Here is a 24,728-nt window from a genome sequence, read left to right as displayed (position 1 = left end):
TGATGGACAAAGTCAAGTGGGTATTTCCTGTTTTGGTCAATGGAGACTGTCTTTATTCTTGTGTGTTTTCTTGTTGTTTTTAGTATATTATCACACTATCAGACAATAAACTCCTGCATCACTCTCACACACAGATGTATTTATTACCTGCATTACTGTCACCACATCCTTTTTTCGTGGCAGAGTGTGGGGAGATTCTTTTGAGCCTCAAGGCCCAAGCTACTCAGGTGTAGACCACTGATGTCGTTTCATCAGGAAGACAAACCAACCACACAGGGAGCTGGCAGAGAGGGGAAGGATGTCACAGAGCACTGTCCTTTACTGCCTCTTTGACTGATGTTCAAGTGTCTTTATAGGGCAGTGTTATCTTTACATCAATGCTGACCCAATAACATGCAGGTGGCAGTGCTGTTTTGTATCTTTTCTTCTCTTCAATCCATTCATTCCCTCCACATCACAGGACTTGCCTTTTGTCTTCACCACATGGAGCCTTTCTTCTCCCACTACCTATCCCATTCCCCTCTCTTTCACTCCATCTTTTGCACCCCTCCCCTCCCTCATTCCTCACCTTCCTCGCACATCTACCCCGGCTGTGACTTTTAGACCTTGATACATGCACAGTATAATCATGCTGTTGTGCCATCACTCTCTTCAAACTGTTGAGGGACTTCTTCTCTCTGTCACGCCTCTTCTAACAGAATTTATGGTTATCCCCTCGCTTTCCCTGCCTTCTCTCTCTCACTCTCTCTATCTTTTTCTCATGTCACCCCATCCCATTTAGAGGAAAATCAATTTTGCCTTGGCTCAGGGTCAAAGAGCTGCAGCAGCAACCATATCATCTGTCTCAGTTTGTTAGTTTGGGAGGGGCAGGAGGTAGTCATCAAATCAAGATCTTCATGCACCACTCACAGGATACAAGCTGAGTAATGATACGAGATTCAATTTGAAAATGCCTTGTTTCCTACTTCCATCTCCTGCCACTCAGCATTGATACTCAGTAAAATAGAAAATGTTTTCGTTGTTTATTATTTAAAAAATAGCTGAACCATGCAAATTTTAAGAGAAAAGCCAGTAATGGAAAAGTTGTAGATCTTACTTTTCTCATTGTCTGTTTGTGGCTTTGTCTATATTTTGCTCTGAACAATCAAAGCCAGAATTATTCAGATCTGGAAGATAACAATAGCAGATGACTATACTGTAGCCATGGTGGACCAAGTTTTGGGGTTATTTAAAATGGAGAAGAATGAAGAATTAAAAAAGAGCTTGTGAGACAAGTTATTTTCACATCTTGGCACAATCGTCCAGATAAGAAAGTATTTGATTTGAACTTCTCACCTAAGCTCTCTTATCTCATACACAAATGATTCTATGACTTATACATATACACCTATACAATTGAGTGCAACACTTTGATGTGGTTGGGCAACACATCATACAAACTAGTTTGAGCATACCCATACCTTTAAACAGTCAAACTGTTTTAAGAAGGCTGCTGCAGGGACTTTGGGATAAAGTGTTCTTGAGGTGGTCTAGGATCACCATCTATATTCAGAACACTAATCTCAGCCATTAGAGGAGAAACAGGAAGCTGACCCAAGGTTAGTGCTGACCTTGTTCTGTTTGAACAGTCTGTGCCGGTCTTATCTACCAAGATCCACACACACACACACACAGATATACACACCTGCACACACAGAGGTAATTTTTTTGGCTAAGTTTATCACTCATGGATGTATAATAGGGATTAGACTTCATATTCATGTCTCACATTTTATAGATTTCATCTATACTCCTACCATCACTTACACAACATGATGGACTCAGCGCCAGTGATGCAACAAGTCTCATTTTTATCAAGCAAACTAGTGTGCAGTTCAGTTCACTTTTAATGCTAGCCCACATTTACCTGTCTGTAATCACAAATTAGCCTGGAGGGGTGTATTTGAGTGGATCAGTGTCGGAGTGTAACAGATTTACTGTAGAGTGAAACAGGAATAAAAGTGTCTGATAGGAGGAAAGACAGAGATAAAGAAAGAGTCACAGAGAGGAAAAGAAAGTGATCCCCATCCCCATCCTGGGTCAAGCCTGCCCCTCTGTAATCAGAGTTAGATTAGCTGCCCCTCTGCAGCCAGGACCACCTGGTTATATATAGAAGCAGCAGCTTTGGGCCTGATCCTCCTCTAATGCCCCTCCACTCTTTGTTACCATCGCTGACATTCACAGTAGGGCCCAACATGTCTGTTCATCAGAGAGAGAGAATGTGTCTGGAGTGCATCTCTCACCATCGCTATCAGTGTGTATGTATAGGCATGTGTGTGTTTGTGCACGTGTGTGTGTGTGTGTATTCATACCCGTCCCAGCCTCAGAGCTCAGCTGGCAGCCTGGTCAGTCAGGGTGTGGGGGTCTTGCTGCAGACAGCTGGTCCGAGGTTTGTTATCAGACTGAGTGATGGAACTTCTTGAGCACAGAAACAGCAGTGATGTCGGAGGTGGACTCATGCAGAGCAGTCTGGAGTTGGGAGTTAGCAACGTGCCTAACGTAGGCGACACCCGCATCTGTGGGATCCAGGGCAGGGTAGGGGGACTCGGGCTGGGCATGACCCCCGAGAGACTGGAGGGTGAGGAGATGGAGGAGGGACAGGCTGGGCCTCTTGAAGTATTCCACCCAGGGGAGGCTACAGAGGAGCGGGATTCATCGATAGTAGTTGCAGAGGCCTTGAGGTGCCAGGTGAAGATAACAACTCGGCGCAGCCTGCATCTGCGTATAGCCAATCACACGGCACGAGATGTTTATGTGCGACTGGTTGGGCACGGGGGACGCCTCACCGGGACCAGCACTGGACATCAGAGAAATACCCTGGAGCAGAGTAAGATGAAGTAGAAAGGGCAGAAATACATATATATGAAGTAACATGTGGTTGGTGTACTGCATCTTCTTTTGCAGTTTGCTAAACTAAAGTGGCACTTAGTAAAGTGCATTTAACTGTCAGCCCTGTGCACATATTACATAAAGACTGGAGTACCCAGTGTGATGCAGTTTTAAACATGTATTTCTACAGTCAAACAAAGAGGTGAATGCATAGTAAATGTGTGAGTTACTTTAGCCCAGCAGTTGGGTTGCCAGGTCTGTTGTGGCAACTGCCTGGTGCAAACTGTATGTGTAATCTATCAAACATCCTAAGACTCTCAAGAGACCTCTCCAGTGTGTGTGTGTGTGTGTGTGTGTGTGTGTCCATCTGACTGAGCCGTAGACCACAAATACCATAAATATATTATCTGTGTTGAAGTATACATTATACTTTGCTCTATACTCTTTAAATAACCATAATACCTACATTATAATGCAATGATTCTGGATCCTATATTTTCAGTTGTAGATTTGTGAGTGGAAAGATACATGTACATTACATTTCTGAATAAGCAGCTTAAATGTCGATTACTTTGCACAGTCGTACAGATAAATATACATTGGAAGTGTCTGGGTGTTGATGATGAGGTTGCATGACAAAGATGAATAGGTCTGTCAGCACTTGCATAATGGGGGAAAATTCTGTTCTGTGTGTGCATGAGTGTGTGCGTATGGCGGCCACACAGGAATCTAACACCTTGTAGTGTGGATCACCTCTAAGGAGAGGCTTGTATCTGAGCTAACAGGACAGAAAGCAGACCGCATTACAAATGGGAAAAAAACAGAGTAACTGCGTTGTATGTTCTGTGTGTTCAGTTTATGTTATGATGATATTTAAATCACATTGTGCCTGTGGCTAAAGGCCACATTAAAGTCAATTAAGAATACCTTAATATCTTGGATCGTGGATCTGCCAGCATCATCAACATCATGCATCACATGTGCCATCTTAGTAAACTTTTACAACCAACTCTTTTTCTTCAGTGTATTACAGCTACTTTTGAGGTGGACCTGAGATCCAAGTATTAACATCTCCCTTGTTTTGTATTTTTTTCTGTATGATATTTTATTACATTTCATTTTTACCGTGTGTTCTGCAACTGTGCACCAAAAGAAGATGGATGACATAAATTCAGGCAATTACAGGCCTGATGCAATATTTTACTAAAGGTTGTTGAATTTTTATGTCTGTTTTCATCACTCGACTTCCAGCTTCCTCACCTGTGTGCTATTTCTCTCTTATTTTTCCTCTGCTCCTGTTTCCCTACTTCTCAAATTTAATACTGCCCTCCTTTTTCTTTCTGAGTTCATTCACTCGTTGGCTTTTTGCTGACTCTGTTTCCATGGTAGCTGTCGCCATTCGCTCCTCAGGTTTTCCACTCACTTGCTCCTTGTCCTTTAATTTCTCTCAACTTGTATTTGAATCAGTTGGCATGGTAACTGATTAGTCAGTTTGGCCTTGAGTTTTCTGTGGCTAGTTTTATGTCTCCTGTTAAATGATGGAACAAAAGAGCATCTTGAGGGCGTCGCCTCCTTTACCAGTACATTGTTTGACATTTAAACCTTTCTCAGACATGTATAAGAGGCTTCATTCTTGAAAATGTTCACTGTCAACATTTGCTGTTTTAACAGTCCTCAGTAACTGTAACATTTTATTAGAAAGAGAACAGCTCTTTTAGTTCATGCATGTCAAAGCAATAGTAATAGATTTTTTATTATGCAATGGAGCATACTATACATTGAATATTAAGGATTTCTATGTCCAGCAATGTGTGTAAGATGTGTGTGTGTGTGTGTGTGTGTGTGTGATCACGAGATAAAGTCTGGATTAGAGTGGTGTTGACAAGCTGAGTCATACGTCACTGGACATTTACCCCCCAGCTCCTACTTAATCCATAGCAGGAAGACAGCTGGGCTTATTTTTAACATTCACAAGTACATACACACACACACGCAGACGTACATATTCAGATTCATCGAGTGCACTGAGGCATCAGTGATGTCTATGAAACTCATCATTAAGTCAACACCTCAGAGCAAAGTGCATCCACACACACACACACACACACACACACACACACACAGTCTGTGTTCGCAGCTTTGTTGTCAGGCCACGTCACATCAGCAAGAGTGGCTGTTAGCAATGCAGCATTATCTTATCATAATTAAGTTATAAATTGAAATCAGCATGCATGAACACAATGACAGTTCAAACTGTTAAATATAGTCAATTTTCCACTTTACATGTCAGTGTTCTGGGTGATAGCTGTTGGTGCTCTATCTTTAACAAAGTAGAGGATCGCCATCATGTGGCTAATGGTTTCAACTGCAGCATAAAACAACAACAAAAACAGAGTGGCCCTTTGTCCCAGTTCAACACCATCTGATAGAAATGATGTTTCTTTAAAACCAAACTGCAACAGTAAAAAAAAAAAAAAAAAAAACACACACACACACAACACAAAGAAACTACTCATACTCCGATAATTCAAGTGATTGTTGACAAAGTTGTAGCAGCTCTGTCAACAGATCAGAATTGAATTTTCCTGTTACTCCTACTAACTTACAGCACTTAGGTATATATTCTCTAGTTAATAGAAGTTATCCTTCAAACCTGTATCATGTAAAACTTTCCTTGGTCTTTCTTGTCTTGTTTCCTTCACCAGGTGTTGTTGCTGTGAAGGACTCCATTCCCTTGTCTCCTCTCAAACCTTCAACCGCACCCACAGACACAGAGCAACAAGGTACTGAAGGAGGAAACTCTACTTTGAGCAATGACCTGCAGCCTCCCCGTGTTTCCATGGAAACCTCAAATCTACGACCTCAGGCGCCCAAAGCTGAAGATGAAGTGGGGGAAGACGACGAGGCCAGTGGTGCGCTCACCATTTCGGAGCTTGCATACAGGTCCATAGATTTTTGTAACAATTTATTTAAAGCAGCTCTAGTCTTAGCGATAATTTTACAACAACAATGCTTTATAGCTTCTTTCAGCTCTTTGTTTTGATGTTTCGCCTTGTGACTTTACTGTTTAGGTTCACTCCAACCACTCATATGGTGTAATTTCCAGCCACAGCAGGCACTTTTTTTTCAGAGAAATAACTCTAGATGAAAAACCCACTGTATGCCCCCTGCTCAGAACTAAGCAAAAACAAAAGTAAGCAACTGGCTATTGAACATAGCAGAGCTTAAGAGCCAGATATTTCTCTTCAGGGGTTGGTGGAGACCAAAAACAGCACCACAAGCGGTACGTTAGACTGACATTCATCTGGTGGACAGAAACACAACTCAAAATAGACACTCTGGCTGTGTCAGATGTGTGAATAAGCCACTGTTTGCTAACAAGTTTGTCATATCAACCCTTTGAGGCTGATAATATGTCAGTGATGTTTACAGCTTGTTTTTGCTGTTGCCAAGTTTATTGTAGGTTTAATGTTTTTTTGAGCCGTATGCTTTTGATTTGCTGGACATTTGTGCAAAACGCGCAAAACATTTTTTGTGAACTTCATCACACTTTGTTCCTTGGTGTGACATGTCCCAGATGTCTGGCCTGACAGAGCTTGCATTGCCTTGTAGCAACATGTAAATGTGTGATTGTCTCTTAATTTTATTTATGCATCTTTCCTCTGCTCTCCAGCCCCTGTGCCAGCATGCTGCCCACCCCAGTGGACGACGGTCAGGGAGGCGTCGACTTGCTCTTCTCCTCTCCAGTCCAGAGCCCGGCCAGGCTGCTGAGGGAGCTCCACGCTGACCCCGACATCCAGGCCCAGCTGGAGGCTGAGAGGGAGCGAGACCGGGCCTACGAACGTGCCCGACTGGCAGCAAGAAGTCGGATGGGTGGAGTCCTGACCAGCAGCCTGCGCCTGCTGTCGTCCAACGAGCGAATCAATGCATGTGTGCTGAGCGTGGCCCGCTTTGTTGCCGTGGTAATGGGTGTCCTGCTTGTCACTGTGCCCACACTGCTGCTACTGTTGGAGTCAGACATAGACGTGTCGTTCCTCCATGAGATCCGCCAGACGCCAGAGTTCGAGCAGTTTCACTATGAGTATTACTGCCCTCTTCGACGCTGGATCCTGTGTAAGATCAGCATGGCCATGGAGAACCTCTGGTCAGACTGAAGAGGAAAAGAAATAGAATGAAAAGGAGAGAGTGAGAAGGCACTGAGGGGCCCAAAATGTCTGTCTTAACATATAATCTAATCTTATATTCAGTCTTAACAACTGGTGTCTCTTGAAATAAAAGTCTGCCAATGGGATGAAATGATTCCACTTGTTTAAGAACGAGTCAAATTTATATTATTATCAGGTGCAATGCATCACTTATGAGGGCTCACAAAATTATAGGAGGATAATTTATTTTAAAAAGCCTCAGATGGAAATACTGTTAGGGTTCCCAGAAAGAAGATGCCCCATTGTACATGACTGAATTATCATGATTGAATTACCCTGAAACAAGGAGATTTGCTTTAACCTCTTTGGCAGCATACTATACTGTCTTGAAGAAAAGGGAGATAGATAAGGGAGAAATAACATTTTAATTGTAGAATCCAATTTTTTGTTAAGACAGACATTTTTGGCAGTAATGAACTGAAAAGAAAGAGGACAAGAAATACTGTAAGTGTTCGAGGAGGAACTCATTGAAAGGAGAGAATAATGAAAATATATAATGAGGGAGGTCATGGAGAAAGAAAAAAAAAATCACAAAAAGAAGAGAAGTTGTTGGTTTCAGTTTAGAAGTTTTAATGGTCTGTTCACTCCTGATGCTGACGAGTTGATGCAGAGACTTTTTGGTAAATATCACAAACCGTTCTGATTGGTTCTCATCCTCAGAGCAGAGCACCTGATTGGTCACAGAGCATGTCAGTCATGACGGAGTGGGTGGGAACAGAAAGAGAGAGCAAGAGAGATTGATTGATTTGTCAATGAACGCAACAATAGCCACAGTCAGAGGTTCATTATATATATTTAAAAACTAAAGAGAATATTGATAATACCAAGCTTAAATAAGTTGTTTTTAATGTTTTGTACATTTTTATGTGATCCAGATCTTTCAGGAATTTTTCAGTCAGAGGATCTACTTTGAGCTTATTTTGAAATTAAGAGTTTACAAAAGATTACAAAAAAAAGCAAATTTATTGAAGTTTATGGGGGTGATGGGTGTTGAGAAATTTAAACTATTTTTTAAGACTACCGTCAATATTTATTGACTTGGTAGCACCCTGGGTTTTTCCTACAGAGGTTATAGCACAAATCTTTTACACAGACCACAGATTACAGCAGTTTCAGATTATGTGATGTCATTTTGGAAACAGGACGGTGGCATGAGAGAAACTTTAGTCTGTTTGTGATGATTAAAAATGTGTGTGTTTCTTTGAACTTCTAAATGTCTTCTGAACTAAATGTTAGCTCATTGATTAAGGCTACTAGTGCATCTTTCAACATGGTTTTAGAGAGTTTTAACAAAAATATATGAAGGAATGCTGGGGGGGGGTTACTTGGAAACTTTTTTGGACAGGAGGTGGGGCCTTGGTTAGCTGATGGTGTGCTAGGTTTGGGGGAGCTCTATATATGTTTCAGTGGGACTTGAAGAGACAGGAAGGTACTTTCAAAATGCCCAGAGGCACAGGCGTGTATTGTCCAACTACACTGCTGGTACATGACACAGGATGGGACAAGTGATGTGTTTAATGGTTCAAAATCTCTCACACAGGCCATTTCCCGGTGTAGAAGTTGTTTAGAGTACAGTTGCAGGTATTTAACTTCCAGACGTGGATTAGCATTTTAGCCACAAAATCAAATTAGAAGTAATTTGTAGCCATTTGTAAGAAGATCAGTGATAACATTGTATCAAGCATCCTGTGTTAGAGTTAGTATTTTCTCATTTTAATGTCTGTGACCAACAAGACAAAGTTATCAGGAGTTATAGATGGAGAAGATGTTTAAAAGTGACATTTGAGGAATGTGACTTTTAGTTGGTACAGTATGAGGCTGTGTTCATGGACATTCACTGCTGTTATGACTGGGGTTCAGAAAAATGAACAGTATCAAGGTTAAACCGTGAGGGGAAGCAAAACGGTGATTTAAAAATCTTTATTTGGTCCAAAAAACAGAACGAGGAATGAGCTGTAGGATGAGTCTACACACTAGGGGTTCATTTGTGTTGAAATGTGTCAGTCTTTGTCATACAGTATATCATTTTGTGTACTTTGACAAAGCTGAGGTCACAGTATGACATGAAACTGTGACTTAAACAATGTATAAATTGACTGATCTTTGGACTAAAGACTAAATCTGATTCCTGTAGCCTGGCTACTTTTAGGAACTTGCAGCCATCACAGTGTGATTGTTCAGCATACAGCCAGTGCCTGTCAGTTATAGTATAGTGGCTCTGAATGAAGAAGAGAACAGAGAGGTATAGGGATGAAAAATGACTCCAGATCAAATGAAAACATGTTGTGTTAAAAAAAAAAAAAAAAAAAAGTTCTGTTCAAAATGTAGTTTGACATGGATAAACTTCTCAGGAAAGGGCATTAGCAGTTTATGTTTAAAAAAAAACTCTATGTTTATATATATATATATATATATATATATATATATATATATATATATATATATATATATATATAAACAATTAAAAATGAAAACAAAAATGCATCTAATCACAGCATAAACTATATAGTTTATCCATAACATTCATACATGTCTCACTATTATGAATATCTAAACACTGTATGTATTTATACCAAGTCTGAAGCCAGACATAAATATGGCTGCAGACTTTCTGTGTTGTTGTAGCGTCATCTCACTCAACTACATTTGCATCCATGTCATTGTAATAAAAATATTACACAAAAAGTCTTTACTGCTGAGAGCCAGTAACTGCATTTTGGCCATCATAGCTGAACTTGAAGTCATGCCAGTTGACAATTGGTACATCAAACAAACCTGATCTCTCTATCAAAGCTCTCACACAGTAATTAGACTCTTACAAAGAACTGAGCTGATGCTTTAAAGTTTATTTTGAGAAATCGCTCTCCATACTCTTTGTAGGTTGGCTGCTACAGAGGCCACTGCGATGCACGTAACCATCAAAGCCCTCTCATCATACTCTATCAAATGTTGCTGCTTCATATTATCAGCTGTGTTGTCATGTAACTCTGTAGACTTTATGCATTAACAAGCTTTATGCATATAGAAAATATGCAGTAAGAACAGAAACACGCTTATCTGGGACAAAGCATTTATTTTCCTACTACAGTACATGCACTGAGTTTTTGATGCTGAAACCAAGTAAAGGGCCAAACCACTATGATGACGATGTTTGCATTTAACATCACAGACTCTGAGATAAAAACAGCTTCACTGTAGTGGCTGAGGCTGATCTGTATGCACTGCTAAATGATCACCATCATCCCATGACAACTAACCAAGGGATATCGTCATGAACTGTCATCCTGTCTTCATGTGTAACTGTTGCACCTCTGGTATGCACAAGCACCAAAATGCTTAAAAAAAAAAAAAAAAAAAAAAAAAAAGACTGTGTATAGGCATCATGTACACAGCTGTACAGACATAGTTTGTCCCTGGCTTTGGTCCTTTATTTCTGTGCTTCGTCCTCCTCTAACACACCTGGGAATCTCTCACTCGGCTCCTTTTGCTGACCTCCCAATGCAAATAGCATGCCCTCATCTGTAAATACTGTGTTTATAGTTGTGGCAAAAAAAAACCCAATCTGGGTGAAGATTTCCTTTTCTTTCTTCCCTCTTTGTGTCTTGTCTGTGTAAAGCAATCTAGATATAGGCTTGGCTGTCTTGACCATCTTAGATGAATGCATGTTCTGTGTTTTTATCAAGGGCAGGAAGAGAGGAAGATAAAGAGTTTGAGACATTAAAAGCTTCTCTCTCAATCAAGTTCTGTTACCACATTTAAAAAGGCAAAACATGTCATGCAGCGTGTTTTGAGCGTCATTGCAATCACTGACTTGATAAGACAGACAGGTTGCTAATTCTGTTAGCTCGATCCAAAAACAAACCATTTTGTCTCAGTTAAATCATGTCTTAGTACAAAAAGGAGGATTTCTCGTTGGCTGCTTGGAAAAGATCATTTTACAGTCTCTTAAAGAGCAGTTTAAAACTATTTGACTAGTTAGCTTCATTGTGCTTTTGCTGTGTGTGTTCTACCATTAAAGCCAGATGCTAAATGCTAATGCTAACATCTAACCTCATTGCGAACGCAGCATGCTTTTACCTGAATCAATTTTTAGATGTTTGGTTTTTAAGATGGAAAGTAAAACTACACCTCAACTCATGGCAAACAAGAAAAAGGCCTTTCAGTTCTGTGATGAAACAGATCTTTGGCTCCATTACACTGTAGCATTATATTAGTTTGTAGCTCATTTATCAATAAAAGCCTTTATGAGTTTAAAAGGGAATTTAACCCCTTTGAGATTTAGCTCTTGTTTTGAGCTACCGAACTTCTAGTTCCTGTGATTTACAAACAGCATATAGATGGACCGAGAGTACAACTTCTGTTGCCTGTACGTACATAAAACTGTGATAAAAACATCATTAAGAACACACACCAGTTGATGTCACATGTGAGGTATTACTTAATACAATTTTACAAGTTCCTGACATGAGTCAAGTATTTACAAACCTTAAATTTAATTGCCTACCTTTAATTATCAGTAAAAATAAAACTGCTTTACAGACAACAAACACCTGGAATTCAACTGTTTAAACAAATACACAAATACTGCTTTTAATGAATTTATTTAAGATTTTAAATATTTGATCTCAGGTCTACTATATGCAAATCTATTGGACATCACACAGTATAAGAGGAGAATAAACTGTCATTTAGTATATTATTTCAGTGTTGTGTGGGCATGTACAGTAGCAGATTCTCTTGCACGGTCACTTTGTTGTTTTTGATTGTTAGTCAATCTGAATGTTTAGTCTGTTTATTTCCCCCCTTTCTTTTTTGTCATTCAGTCTCTTTTAATAAGAAACTCTGGGAAATTTAATTTCAGAAGAATTAGAAAAGAGAAAAAAAAAAAAAAAAAACCCTAAGTAATGACCCCCCTCTCTTCTGGGACAACCAAGCCTTATGAACTTTGTGAAGTGAAAATTTTGAATGTTTGTATGTTATAAAAGAAAACATGGATTGTTTTATATGTTAATACTGCCACAATAAAGCTCCCTAATGAATATATATTGAAATATGGTGCCTAATGTGTGCATTATTTTATATTACATTTGTGTATTATGGGTTTCATGTTTCAAGTTAAAGGTTTGGGTCTAATCTTTAACCCTTAATTTATAATAATTCCAGTTCTTGGTCATTTTCCTGTTAGTAAAGTTAAGCATAAACCTCTGAGGTTTAAGACAATTTTCAAAAAAAATTCTCACAGCTTTGTCTCCCTCATGTGGTGAAAAGTAGTTACTGCAGTTTGTGTCACTGTCTCTATGGTGATGTTTGAATGAACAACACAAGATTTCTGGGAGTGTTCAAACCTGTAAGATCAAGACCGAAGTCTTCTCTTAATTAGCCAAGAAATATTACAATATGCTCAGTTTTAGGCAGTAAATGTATTTACTTCAACACCTGAAGAAGACTGTGCCATAATCTCTCTGCAACTGTGCTGAAATAATATAAAGAAGACAGAAAATCTTCAGGGTAAGCTGGATCAAACTGTGCCTTTTGTTTTTGTAGCATAAATAGACACTGGAGAGATGCTGTATTGCATGGAGATTATTTTTGTGTAGATAATTAAATCTAAATAGTTGTTTTGTTTATTATGTTTGAACAGGACAGTGTTCAACACTGGCATTATCTCAGAGCAACACATGACTGCACAAAGGCTGAGTGAGGCGATGAAGAAGAAAATAGCCTGTCTGGGTGTGTGTGTGTGTGACTGATGCCAAGACAACCTTGGTTCATCATTTCTGAACACTAAATGAGAAAAGGCAGGCCAAATACCACGAATATATGACAGTGGATGAATCTGGAAACATAAGCCACAGACAATTTTTCAAGCAGCAAGTCCAATTATGGAAACACATCACACCACAAGAGAAGCACCAGCTGTGTCTGAACTTTTAGAGGATGCTGGGAACTGTAGGCAGAACACCAGCCAGGAGTTGAACCTTCATCCTCTCAGTGACTCTCTCTTCAGTGAGCAGCAGAAGCTGAGGCATGTGTTGGGCTGGGTTCACAGATTCCTCAGCAACGGATCAGAGGTTTATCATGAATTTTGCAGAGCTGACAGTTTGATTTTGGCCAATGAACAGGATGAAAAGAAGAGGGAAGCAGAGAGAGGATCACATACATTTAAACATTCATCTCCAGGTAGTAATGAGGTACTTGAGGGAAGGAGTACAGGTAAGGTTTGGCAACTTAAACCATCAGATAATAAGAATAGTGAACAAAATAATTCCCTCAGTGGATATAAACCTTCTTTACAAGATGATCTCTACATTCCCCTCTCCTTTACCCCGGGGAGAGATGAGGAAATTTGGCCAGAGATGCAGCTAAAGCGTACAACCAATAAACAAACTTGTTGCCAAGACAATTGCCGAGCAAGCAAACTGCACATATCTAATCAAAGACACCAAACAAACATATCTGACAGCAGCACAAATCAAATGCTTGCATCAGATGCTGCAGCTCGCTTGATCAAAGATTCTGCATCGTGCTGGAGCAACGTTAGTTATAAAAAAAGCCCAGTGTTTGATGCTGTGAGCTCCTTAGAACCGTTACTAGATTCCATAGATATAATAGAAAATCAAAAGGAACTGAGGAATGCAGATGAAGGGATGTTGGAGGTTGAGAAGGAGACAACAGATGCTAGGCTGGAGGGAAATGATGGAAGGATGCATAAAGGACATGAATCCAGCTCAGCCTTCAGGGTGTATGCAAACGGTAATGTGAGCCACACTGAGCCAGAGAAGATAACCAGACAGATGGCAAAGACTGCAAACCCTACTTCTACATATCACCTGAAAATACAATCAAATCTAACTGTATATGAGCAGTACCAGATTTGTGTGCATCAACTTCATCACCTAAGAGCTAGACAAAGTCAGCATATCGAACCGCAGTGCTTCATAGAATCACCTGCAAAAGGGAGGAAGACATCCGAAGAAACTGCAGCACCCATTGAAGCATCAGTCATTCCTACACCTTGCATTGAACTGAGCTCTTGCACCACAAATCCTGAGATTAAAAAGCATTTCAATAAAGCAAGACGCAAAAGGGTTTCAGCTGCAGAAATCACAGAGGAGGGGAGGTCAGATCCCACAGACAAAAACCAGGACAGAACCACACAGGATAGATACAGGGCAACACTTACTGAACACAAGGAGCCCAAACACTGTGACAAACTGACTGTGAGAGAAAACAGACCTTTGTGTCAGAAGAACACTGCTAATGGCAAGAAACATGGTGATTTTATGAAGAAGACTGGAGAGACCATAACCTCTACTGAAAAGATTATTGACACACCTGTGGAGGAGAGGGCTGCACTTACAGGTATGTAATATTAGCCTATCATCACTGACTGCGCGCACACACACACTCACATATACACACACTCACTCATATATTCGTCCCGTTCCCTCTGGTTAAGCAGTTAACAAACTTTGCAGTCATCTTTTTTCCATTTCCGTTTCAGTAGAGCCACCGGGGATACACACGTGGTAGTTTTACGTCCATTTATGCGTACATTTAAACATGTCACTTACCTGGAGTATATCTGTCGTTCCGGTCGATGAACGTGGTTGGCCCAAACGAGAGCATTTGCCGCTATTAAATATGATGTTCTCGCGGCATTTCCGGGTCATGTGACCTACCCTGTTATACATATATTTTTACTTTTGTTTTGAGTTCGGAGCGAAGGAACAAATTTACGAAAATACAGTTAATTTCTGTTTAATATATATTTGGCTCTACTGAGCCTGTAAATGCATTATTGGAAAATAAATGTGTTTTTAAAATATTTTTCTTGAGCCTGCAGGGAGGGGCTATGGGTTTAAAAAGAGCTGTCTTAGCCCTGAGCAGTCAGTCTTGGTTACAGAGGGTTACAAGCACTTAGACTGTGTTATAGTGTGACTTTGAGTTATTGAGCGACTCTGCATCAGACTCTTGTCGTTTTTTTTTTTACTGTTTGGGGTTATTTTCAAACTGAGTTACATTATTTTTCCCCCACTGTAAATATTTTTTCACTCTGCATCTTGGGAGGCCGGCAAATATAAGTCATCACAGCATATTATCTTCCAACTACGCCTGCAAGCTTTTGTTTTTTTTCCCCATTCTTCCCTCCAATATCTTGGGTTTTCTGGAGGGACAGACGTGAATCACTATGAAGTTAAATATTGTACTAGTGTACTTACTACTAGTGTTGTAAGTGAGTAAGTGCACCCACTACTGTCTGATGGAGGAGTATTGCTAAGGTAACAGGAATCCCAAGATAATGGGAATAAAGAGTAGATAGATAGATAGATAGATAGATAGATAGATAGATAGATAGATGTACTTTATTGATCCTGTGAGGGAAATTCTTGTGTTACAGCAGCAGAGAGACAGCAGCAATAGGTTACAACAAACATTATGAAAAAAAAAAGTAAGAACTATAAATACTAAGAAAGTCTTTAAAATATATACAGGAAAATAATTTAAGTTGCAGTGCAGTATTTTTGTCTAAAAATGGATGTGCAAAAACTGGCAGTGAAGTGTATAGGAAATATGTACAATATTACAACATGTGCTACTGTTAGTAAATGAAGTGAATAGATAGTCCCAGTATTTTCAGAATGTGTGTACAGGTGGCAATGTTCATCTGACACACACAGGTTAGTTGTTGTAAAGAGCTATGGAGAATGGCAGGAATGATTTCCTGTAGCATTCCTTGTGACAGCGGAGCTGAACTGAGTCTGTTGGAGGCTGAGGCTCAGTATGTTCATGACACTGTATCATGAGATGACATGATAGACCAGGAAAGACAAACATATTTTTACTTAACAAATGTATGTTTATGACTTGTCTTATTTTTGAAAAACTGGACACTTTTACTTCCCCAATCCTCTAAAAATCAGTTAAATCATTTAGATCAATATACTGAATATGTGTTTGTCTCTTTGTGTGTCACTGTGTGATCTGCCTTCCTCTCTGTCTATGGTCAGTGTTGCTGCCAAAAAAGACTGAATGTCATTCCAGGCCTGAAATGTCATCAGAGTGGTGTCAAAGGTCAAAAGAAGACAAGTGGAGATCGACATCCCTGGAGGCTCTGTGGAAAGTCAAGCATGTCCTTGTCTTCGCTGACAAATGGAGTATTGTCAAGGTAACAGATACAGTAATCACATGAACACTGCTTGAAGTGATTTGTGTGTGTGTGTGTGTGTGTGTGTGTGTAAATAGTGAATAATGAACATCAGAATAAAAGCATTGCTCCTTCAGATTGCATATAAGGTGTTTAAGGAGATGTTTTGTAACTCTAACAATTTGTTCCAATGATCGTCATCTTCTGTCTCCAGCAGACGTCAGTCAGCAGGAGCAATCAAATACACAAAGAGAGTAAACAGACAAACGCACCCAAAGAGACACATACCAGAGGACAAAAGTGAAACACACATCACCTTACAGGGATACACACACATACATACCTACAGAGACACACACGCTTCCTCATGACGATATCAGATCAACATCACCAGCCTCAGGTGAGTAAAATAACACACCCAATAAACATACAAAATGTTATAAAATACTTTTAAAAAATGAATAAATTAAAAAAGTAAAGTCACCAACAGGTCATATGACTGGCAAAATTTGAATGGGTTTATACTTGTGGTGCAACAAAAAACAGATTTAGGTCTGTTCTTTTGATGAATTTTAGTTTGAAATGAATTTCACACTTTATCACACACTGACACTCCAGAGAGTCATAAGATAAAAAAGATTTTCATCAGAGTTGAGAAATGGCTAGTATTTGTGCATCACGTTGTGGAGACAGAAATTTGCTCAAAAGGTCACATTGTGTGGACTCGCGTTCTAGAGCGGGAACATAGAGACTCCATCTTCACAAGGTTAACTATTTACTTTATGATTAAATCTTGAAAAACAGTTTGAAGAGTTATGGATAAAGGATAATGCTTTGGCTCAGATTGTGGCGGCTAATTAATGAAAGTCACAAGTGACAAAAAATCAGAGGGAGGTGGAGGAGGAGCTATTAAACTAAACTGGTCATGTAATTGTGAAAGTAAACGTTTCATAAGACATTTGATAATGAGTAATTTCTCTCAATTTGGAACAAGAATTAAACTGAAAGTAGAGTAACTTTTATCCCCTAAAAGAATACGGATATGTTACTCTTTGTTTGCTTTTACAGATACAGCAGTGCATGCTGTTGTGAACAACACTGACTGTAAATACAATGTAAGAAATCTTTATGTGTCTTTGTTTATGACGTTATTACTCTACAAACAATTTGACCATATTTACTGAAATTGTACTGTGTTTAAAATACATTTAAAATACACAGTATAATAATAACTCTGTATTAAAAGATACATTTTCTATAAGACCAAACATTACAGTGCTTAATGTCTTGAAAATCTTGACGTTTAAATCTTGACATGAAGGACATTTTTTTCTGATGATTTTGTGTTATAATTATGTCTCTGTTGTTGTCTATGTCAAACATTTTTCAGCCTTGGCAATTGCAATGTGTTTTCTGTACTAATTGCCCATGTATGTGTTGTTGTCATACACCTGGCAGCCAACAGGTGTCCCTGTATGTGACCGCTGGCTGTGTCTGCCTGATGAGGTGTGGCTGTCCATCCTGTCCCTGCTGCCTCACAGTGATCTGTGCAGAGTGGCGCAGGTCTGCAGCCGCCTGCACGCACTGGCTACAGATCACACACTCTGTGAGTCAGCTGCTGCACTGTAAACACCTCTCACTCGACAAAAAGGTCCACAACAAGTTTTGGCTGCAGTTTCCACTCACTGATTTATTTTAAAGGACAGTGTTGAGGCCAGTTTTGTTTTTAGACCCAAAAGCACACCTGTAGGCAGAGAAGAGGTTATTGTTTGAGGGGGAAATGGCAGAGATTGGCTAGCATTTTTCAGGTGAGTGGCTGAGGCTGGAGAATGGTGGACACTGCCAGCCAGTCTTAACCTACAGGTCTGCAGGTGAGTATGGTGAAGTAGCAGCACTGGTACAGGAGACACAAGGTTAGTAAGAAAGCATGAGACCTACAGAAGAGATTACTCAGAATACTAATGAGTCAGCATACTACTGGAATGGCAGAACAGGGAACAAGTGGGTGAGGAGCAGGGGGTCTTGTACTCTCTATTGTACTCTATTGATGACTGATGAGGTGAGAGTGCAGAACCACACCCCAAACACACACACATACAGATAAGAGAGAGGAGACATTGGGGAAGACACAGGACAAGTTGGCAGCAACTTAGATAGTGATAACAATAATAATTCTAAAATGATCAGTGTTTTATGTAGATCAAATACGTCTACATGTCTGATCAGGCCTTGAGACAAGTGTTTGCAGCCTTTTGCTGTTTGGCTGTACAAGGTTTAGGTTAAACATGGGGGTTAATGGCCTAGGTTAGTGAGATGCCCTGAACTTTTTGTAGTAGCATACGGTGTGTTCCCATGATGTAAGTCCCTCCAGTGCAGCAGTGTACTGTACCACTCCCTGGATAAACATACAGTAAGATAACCCTGACCTGCAACATCACATGCTTTCATATCTGTACACACACAAAGGTCAGAGCAGCCAAGTCCTGAATCAACATATCAAGTTCATATACTCAACATAAAATACATGTTTTGCTTCTTCTCTCTGTTTCTGAAGGGAAAAATCTGAAGATTGAAAACTCCACCCTGACAGAGCAGTGGCTGTTTTTCGTGGGCAGACGTCGTCCTCGCAGCCTGTGTCTGTACAGCTGCAGCGGCCTGTCTGTCACCTCCTGTGGGCTGGAGAGGTTTTTCACTTTGTGTAGAAAGTCTCTGGAGGTAAAATAGATAAAGAAATAGGAATTTTTTATTATTATTTTGTAAAACAGGTACTTTGTAGGGTACTTTACTGATCACTTTAAACAGGCATGGGGGAGACGGCAGCTACGCTTGGTCAAAGCTTCTGGTTGTTTGCCATCATATGATTTTACAGCGTGGACCTCAAGTTGTAGGATTAGATCTTCTGAATAAATAAGCCACTGTGCTGTCTGTCTGGTATGCAAAAAATCTGCCAACTGGAAGGGAACAAACAACAACAACAAAAAAACATTTAAAGTGTTTTTTTTTTTGTTGTTGCTTTGGCATTTTCCATTTTCCTATTGACATTGTGAATTTATTGACCCCACATCCTGAATCCATCTGCCTGCTGTCAATGTCAACAAACGCACAGTACAAGCATAGTGTTACTGGAGCATACTCAGTCAACACAGCTAGGGCCTTTACCACATAAAGTTATGTAAAAATACTAATAATAGCTCTAACATTAAGTATATTTTATACGATTATGGATGGATTACTGAACGGATCTACCAGGCTCCTGGGTCTGATCCCAAAAAGACTGCTGCCTTGATTATGTAAGAAGGGCCCTCTATATGTCAATGCCTAGGGGTCCGATGTCTTATAATCCATCCATGTACACTATTTACAGACTTTCTGAGATAGAGAAGACTGCTGACTGGACTTTTCATACCTTCACTGTGATCACTGCAGATCTGTTATCTGCTTCTTAATTTAACTGGTTGAACAACATTGTATTAAATCTATATTGTCATTTGTTAATTACAGGAAGTCAAAGTCACAAGTTGTGCAGGTCCTGGTCTCCATGGTGATGAGATGCTGCCTCTGATTGGTCAGCTTTGTGAACGTGTGACCAGTGTGGACTTGAGCTGGAGTGGAGCGACAGACACAGGAGTGAAAGCTCTGAGTGACGGCTGTGCGGGGTCAGGTTCACAAACACATGCTCACATGCTCTTTTCTGGGCTCAGCTGATTTTACTACATCTTCAACAAACCCTCATTAGCTCATTGAATTATTTACAACAAACATTGTTTTCAGTCATTAGTAATGATGTGGTTCAGTTTTGTCTTTTCAGAATTCAGTGTCTCACCCACAAGCTGCACTAAAAAACCACCAGAGTTTTGCTGGGTGGACACCAGACCTGTGTAAGGATGTTATAGAGTATTATTGCTTCATTTATCCCTCCTGCAGGTTAAGACTAAAATCAGTCGTCCTTAATGGCTGCCATGTCACTGATGACCCACTGAAGAAACTCATCATGAGACACAAAGAAAGGTCAGAATACTTTCCTGACTACAGCCCCACTGTAATTCTGTGTATTAGTATGTCTGTATAAATATAAAGTTACTATAGCTTGTACTGTAGGTAGATGTATAAATGTATCAGAGAGGGTATTTGAATGTGTGTGTGTGTGTGTGTGTGTGTGTGTGTGTGTAGGTGTGTTTTCTTCTTGTCTTCATACATGTACTCATGCCTCTAGTTCTTTGATGTGACTGACAGGTATTAATCATGTAGTTAGCCAGATCTGATTTACATATTCATACCTTAAAATCCAAATTTGCTACCTAATGGCCTGTGTTTTTTTTTCCTATAATAACCGCCATTTCCAACATTACAATTCCACAGTATATGATACATAATCAGTGGGTTGTAATTTTCCTAATGCTGGAGGAAGATCTCACCTTCAGCTGTCAATGTAAAGGAGAGAGTGGCTTAACTCAGGCTGCTGCAATTTCTTGGTTCACCTCCTCAAGTGGACTTGATAATCACATTTGCATTTTCATCTGCATTTTTAGTGGATAATCCATCCAGATATTTGTGGCTGTGTTTTCATGTTAGTCTGTGCAGGTTGGAGGTGTTTGGCTGTCAATTCCTTACTCCATCCTGCCTAAAGAGAATATATGAGGTATTTTATTTTGAAAAGAAATCAAACATAGTTTATCTTGTTTTAAACAGCTTAAAAAAAATAGCATGCTGTGTTGTTGTTTCACACTATATACCATGTCTAAAAAATGTCTCGAATATGCTTCAGTGATTCCTTCTGCTGAGCTTTTGCATCATGTCTTTATATCTTTTCACACGAAATGTACATTTTCTTGTTTAGCACAACACAACAACACAATATGTTTTCCACTACATGTACAGTATAAAGAGTTTTTCACTCTCTGTGTTTTAGATGTGTCCAGGTCTTAAGCATCTAAATGTCGGGCAGGTGCCTAAAGTCAACATACACAGTCTCAAAGTGATGGCTTCACAGCTCAAATGTCTAATTTCCCTCAATCTCACTGGTCTCCAGGCAGTGAGTTTTAGCTTTCACAAAAAACATTTTGTATGATTAAAATATTTTATCTATGAATTTTAAACCAGGACATTGCCTCTGGTTTTTTACTGGAACAGGTTACTGATGCCACAGTGGACACTTTACTTCAAAACTGTGTCAAACTTCAGAATCTGACACTCGGTTCCTGTCCTGGAGTGACTGACCTGACGCTGCACAACATCAGTAAATACACACCTTGTATTAGGTACAGACAAACATCTACACGCACTGGAATTGTAAAGCAAAGAAACTGTGATGTCTTGCATCAATTCCCAAGGAGATTTACCCAAGTTATGTCTAACCTAAAGCAAACCCAAACTTTCTGTCATGTCAGTGGGGTTTGTCTCAGCAGAAATGCTTGACCAATGTATCCATGACTTCCTGACAGTTGTTTATGTGTGTGTGTGTGTGTGTGTGTGTGTGTGTCAGATACCTGGATGTGAGTGGCTGTAAGGCAGTGACAGATGCAGGAGTTCAGTCTCTGACTCTGGGATGTAGAAGACTGGAGCAGCTTGATCTCAGCTCCACTGGCACTGGAAACAGAGGGTAGAACACATTTCAAACAACAAACTGAGCTGTGTCATATGTAATGGTCCAGTGGCGTGATCTCTGGATATCAACAATGAAACTGATGAGTGTGTGTGTGTGTGTGTGTGTGTGATGCAGGGTCACTCTGCTGGCAAATTACTGCAGTGGACACCTCCATACTGTGAAACTCAGTTTCTGTCACATCACCTTAGACAACATACTGAAGCTCTGCAGACACTGCAAGAGGTAAATACACAACTGCACAAATGAATGTTAGTCAGTATTTGTGTGTATTCATCTCACAGATCATTATAGGATATCTCCAGTATCTCTTTGACATCCTTCACTACCTGAACTCCTATTTACTGGTTACACAGTCAAAAGCTTTCCACTGTTGCTGCTTTTATTTTTAACACCAAAGGCAGTAAAATGTCTCAACAGCTATTAACCCTGTTAACTCTGATGACCAAAGTGAACATGAACACACATTTATTATTGCATTTAGCTGCCTGGAAATTCTGTTGGACATAGTCTAACCAATATACGGCTGTATGGATATACTTATATCTTCCTTATAATTATGATATAATGATATTTTAGAAGTTCATACTTTGTGTGAAAACCTTTGCACAAGTGACACACACTAAGGGAAACACGTCCATACATGCTGAGAGCTTTAACTGGCATGAAACAACAAGAAATTACTGTTACCAAACACGTGCTTGTCAACACTGCCAACCATGAGTATAATGAGCAACTGTCTGCTGCAGTTCTTGGAAAACAGAGGCGGATCCGCTGCTAATGGGAGCTAAACTATCTTTACAAATGAAGCAACTAATACCAACATCCAATGTTCAACTGTGTGACAACTTTGTTCCGTACCTAGAAAACATAGAAAGTACCATAAGATATTGCTGTAGTGCACACTTACATTTATTTGCTGTTTCCTATGTTTCTCTCTCCTTAGACTGAGGGTCCTCCATCTCTACGGCTGTGCCCACCTCCCCACTGAGAGACAGATCAGAGACGTTAACACTACTGTTAAAGTTTACCCTGTGACCTGACTCACACACAAACATCTGCACACAACTGCACAGATGTATGCAGCATACAGAGGAGCAAAATGTAACTGAGAAACAGAAGATAATATTGAGAAGAATCCAAATAAAATCACAATATCATAATATTTCTACCTTTATTATATGTATACCTGTGATATTAAAGTAATGGACTAAGTAAGGTCTGCTGGGTCTCAAGGAGGATCATGACTTCAGTTCAGATAATAATAAAATGCATTTAAATGTATCCATGTGTGTTCAGCTGAGTATGTTTGTGATGGATATAGTGTAATCCAGCTACTTGAGTTTTTTTCTTGTTTTGATGAGGCTCAATAACTTACCAAGGCTCATTAGTTACCCCTGTATTTTGAGGAGAAAAAAAACAAACTCTGCTAGATTGCTCAGATGAGAAGACTAGAGGCACAGGTAGTTCAACCATGCTTTGTGTTTGTGTGTGCCAACTTTCTGTTACACTCAAGATGCATGCAAGCATCATTTACAGCATCTTCCTCCTTTGAGCACTGGGTATGAACTCTTTCACTAACATCTAGGACAGTTTAAAGAAAATAGAAACATTTGCAAAAACCATATACATTAATTTGCTACATGCTACACAAATGCATGTGAGGAAGAATATCAAATATGATCTTTCTATGTGATGATATTCAGAATTCTTTTTTAACCTGTATGAAAACAATGAGTTATTTTATCTTCTTGTAACTCCTGGTCAAACTGTTATTTTTCTCTTTTTAGTAGAGACTGCCTGGAGGGATTTTTCCACTTTTACATCAGTCATGGCTTTAACAGCATTTGTAGCACCATCTTTGAGGGTGCTAAAAATGTTTTAGTCAGGAGTGTACATGAGGCAGAAAGGAATGAGGTGGAGGAGGAGGGAGGATATAAAAGTGAGGTAGCAGAGGCATTAAGATCAATCTGGGATCTTTTATTCTCAGCGACTGGATTTTTTTTACAGACATGGAGCAAAATGTTTTACTTGCTCCCACCTAACAGCTGACTTCCAAGCATCTCTGATTCTCACTAAAAGGAATTGCAATATTAACTTAAAGTGTTTTATTATCTATTATCTGCAAGTGACTGTAACACTCTCAAGCAGTTGTTACTTCATGACTTAAAACTACTTCTTGTCATTGACACTAAAAAGCAGAACTATGGCATCAGCAAAGGGCATGAGTGAGGAGGAACAAAAGCGCCTGAGTTCGCTCTTTCATGCCTATGATGTGGATAATTCAGGGCGAATTGAAAAGAATGAATTCTTTACTATTTGCCAGGAACTCCATGTCCCATCTGAAGAAGCAGATAGCATATTCAACCGCTTGGACATCGACAAAGACGGCACAGTGACATTAGAGGAGTTCATCAGCGGCTTCAAAGTACGACATCAGGAGGAAGAAGATGATGCTGAAGCAGAGGACAAGAACTCCTCAACCGGGGAAGAAAGCAAGGAGCAGGTCATATCCAGGTGAGAGATGAACAGTCATGTGTAGAGCATGGTAAATTATACAGCATGTACTCTGCAAAATGTAATGTATACTCACTCTATATGAAGGAAAATGAATATATTTTGAGGTCACTATATGTTCAAACAATTGTCAACTAAGCATGGGATTGTTGGATTTATGACACATTTATTTAAATATTATACATTATGTATAAACATTATCATAACCGGAAGTGAAATATGGCCGATTATCCTGATTAATAAATATGCTTTCATTTTTTTTGATGAAAAAAACATTATTTACAAATAATACAGCTGCCAAGTTTTGTAAAATATGACAAAAATGTTTGGTTTTCATAGGAGTTTCACAGAGATTCAATCTGCAAAACAGGCCTGCATTAAAACACAC

The 24,728-nt window shown here is 39.6% G+C and overlaps 3 protein-coding genes across 4 annotated transcripts in view; all 3 read left to right on the top strand.

Annotated features, from left to right (window-relative positions):
- The window catches only part of frmd3 (FERM domain containing 3), a 52,090-nt gene extending 39,966 nt beyond the window's left edge, over positions 1–12,124 (top strand). For both annotated transcript variants that reach the window (XM_018669321.2, XM_018669320.2), the window contains exons 14-15: positions 5,574–5,811; positions 6,542–12,124. In XM_018669321.2, the coding sequence (XP_018524837.1) occupies positions 5,574–5,811; positions 6,542–7,022 (719 nt within the window). In that variant the 3' untranslated portion in view covers positions 7,023–12,124. The remainder of the gene's footprint in view (positions 1–5,573; positions 5,812–6,541) is intronic.
- A 595-nt stretch (positions 12,125–12,719) lies between these two features.
- On the top strand, positions 12,720–16,602 carry LOC127138956 (uncharacterized). Its single transcript, XM_051075230.1, has 3 exons — positions 12,720–14,435; positions 16,085–16,242; positions 16,439–16,602. Exons 1-3 carry the CDS (start codon positions 12,956–12,958, stop codon positions 16,523–16,525), a joined length of 1,725 nt encoding a protein of 574 aa, XP_050931187.1. The 5' UTR covers positions 12,720–12,955; the 3' UTR covers positions 16,526–16,602.
- A 3,129-nt stretch (positions 16,603–19,731) lies between these two features.
- amn1 (antagonist of mitotic exit network 1 homolog (S. cerevisiae)) lies at positions 19,732–23,088 on the top strand. Its single transcript, XM_051075292.1, has 6 exons — positions 19,732–20,860; positions 21,131–21,253; positions 21,352–21,479; positions 21,704–21,820; positions 21,941–22,048; positions 22,770–23,088. The coding sequence occupies exons 2-6, from the start codon at positions 21,131–21,133 to the stop codon at positions 22,864–22,866; spliced, it is 573 nt and encodes a 190-aa protein (XP_050931249.1). The 5' UTR covers positions 19,732–20,860; the 3' UTR covers positions 22,867–23,088.
- The last annotated feature ends 1,640 nt before the right edge of the window (positions 23,089–24,728 follow it).

This window comes from Lates calcarifer, linkage group LG13, assembly GCF_001640805.2.
Source record: "Lates calcarifer isolate ASB-BC8 linkage group LG13, TLL_Latcal_v3, whole genome shotgun sequence".
In the NCBI taxonomy this organism is placed as follows: Eukaryota; Metazoa; Chordata; class Actinopteri; family Centropomidae; genus Lates; species Lates calcarifer.
This window is presented reverse-complemented; position numbering and strand designations above follow the sequence as displayed.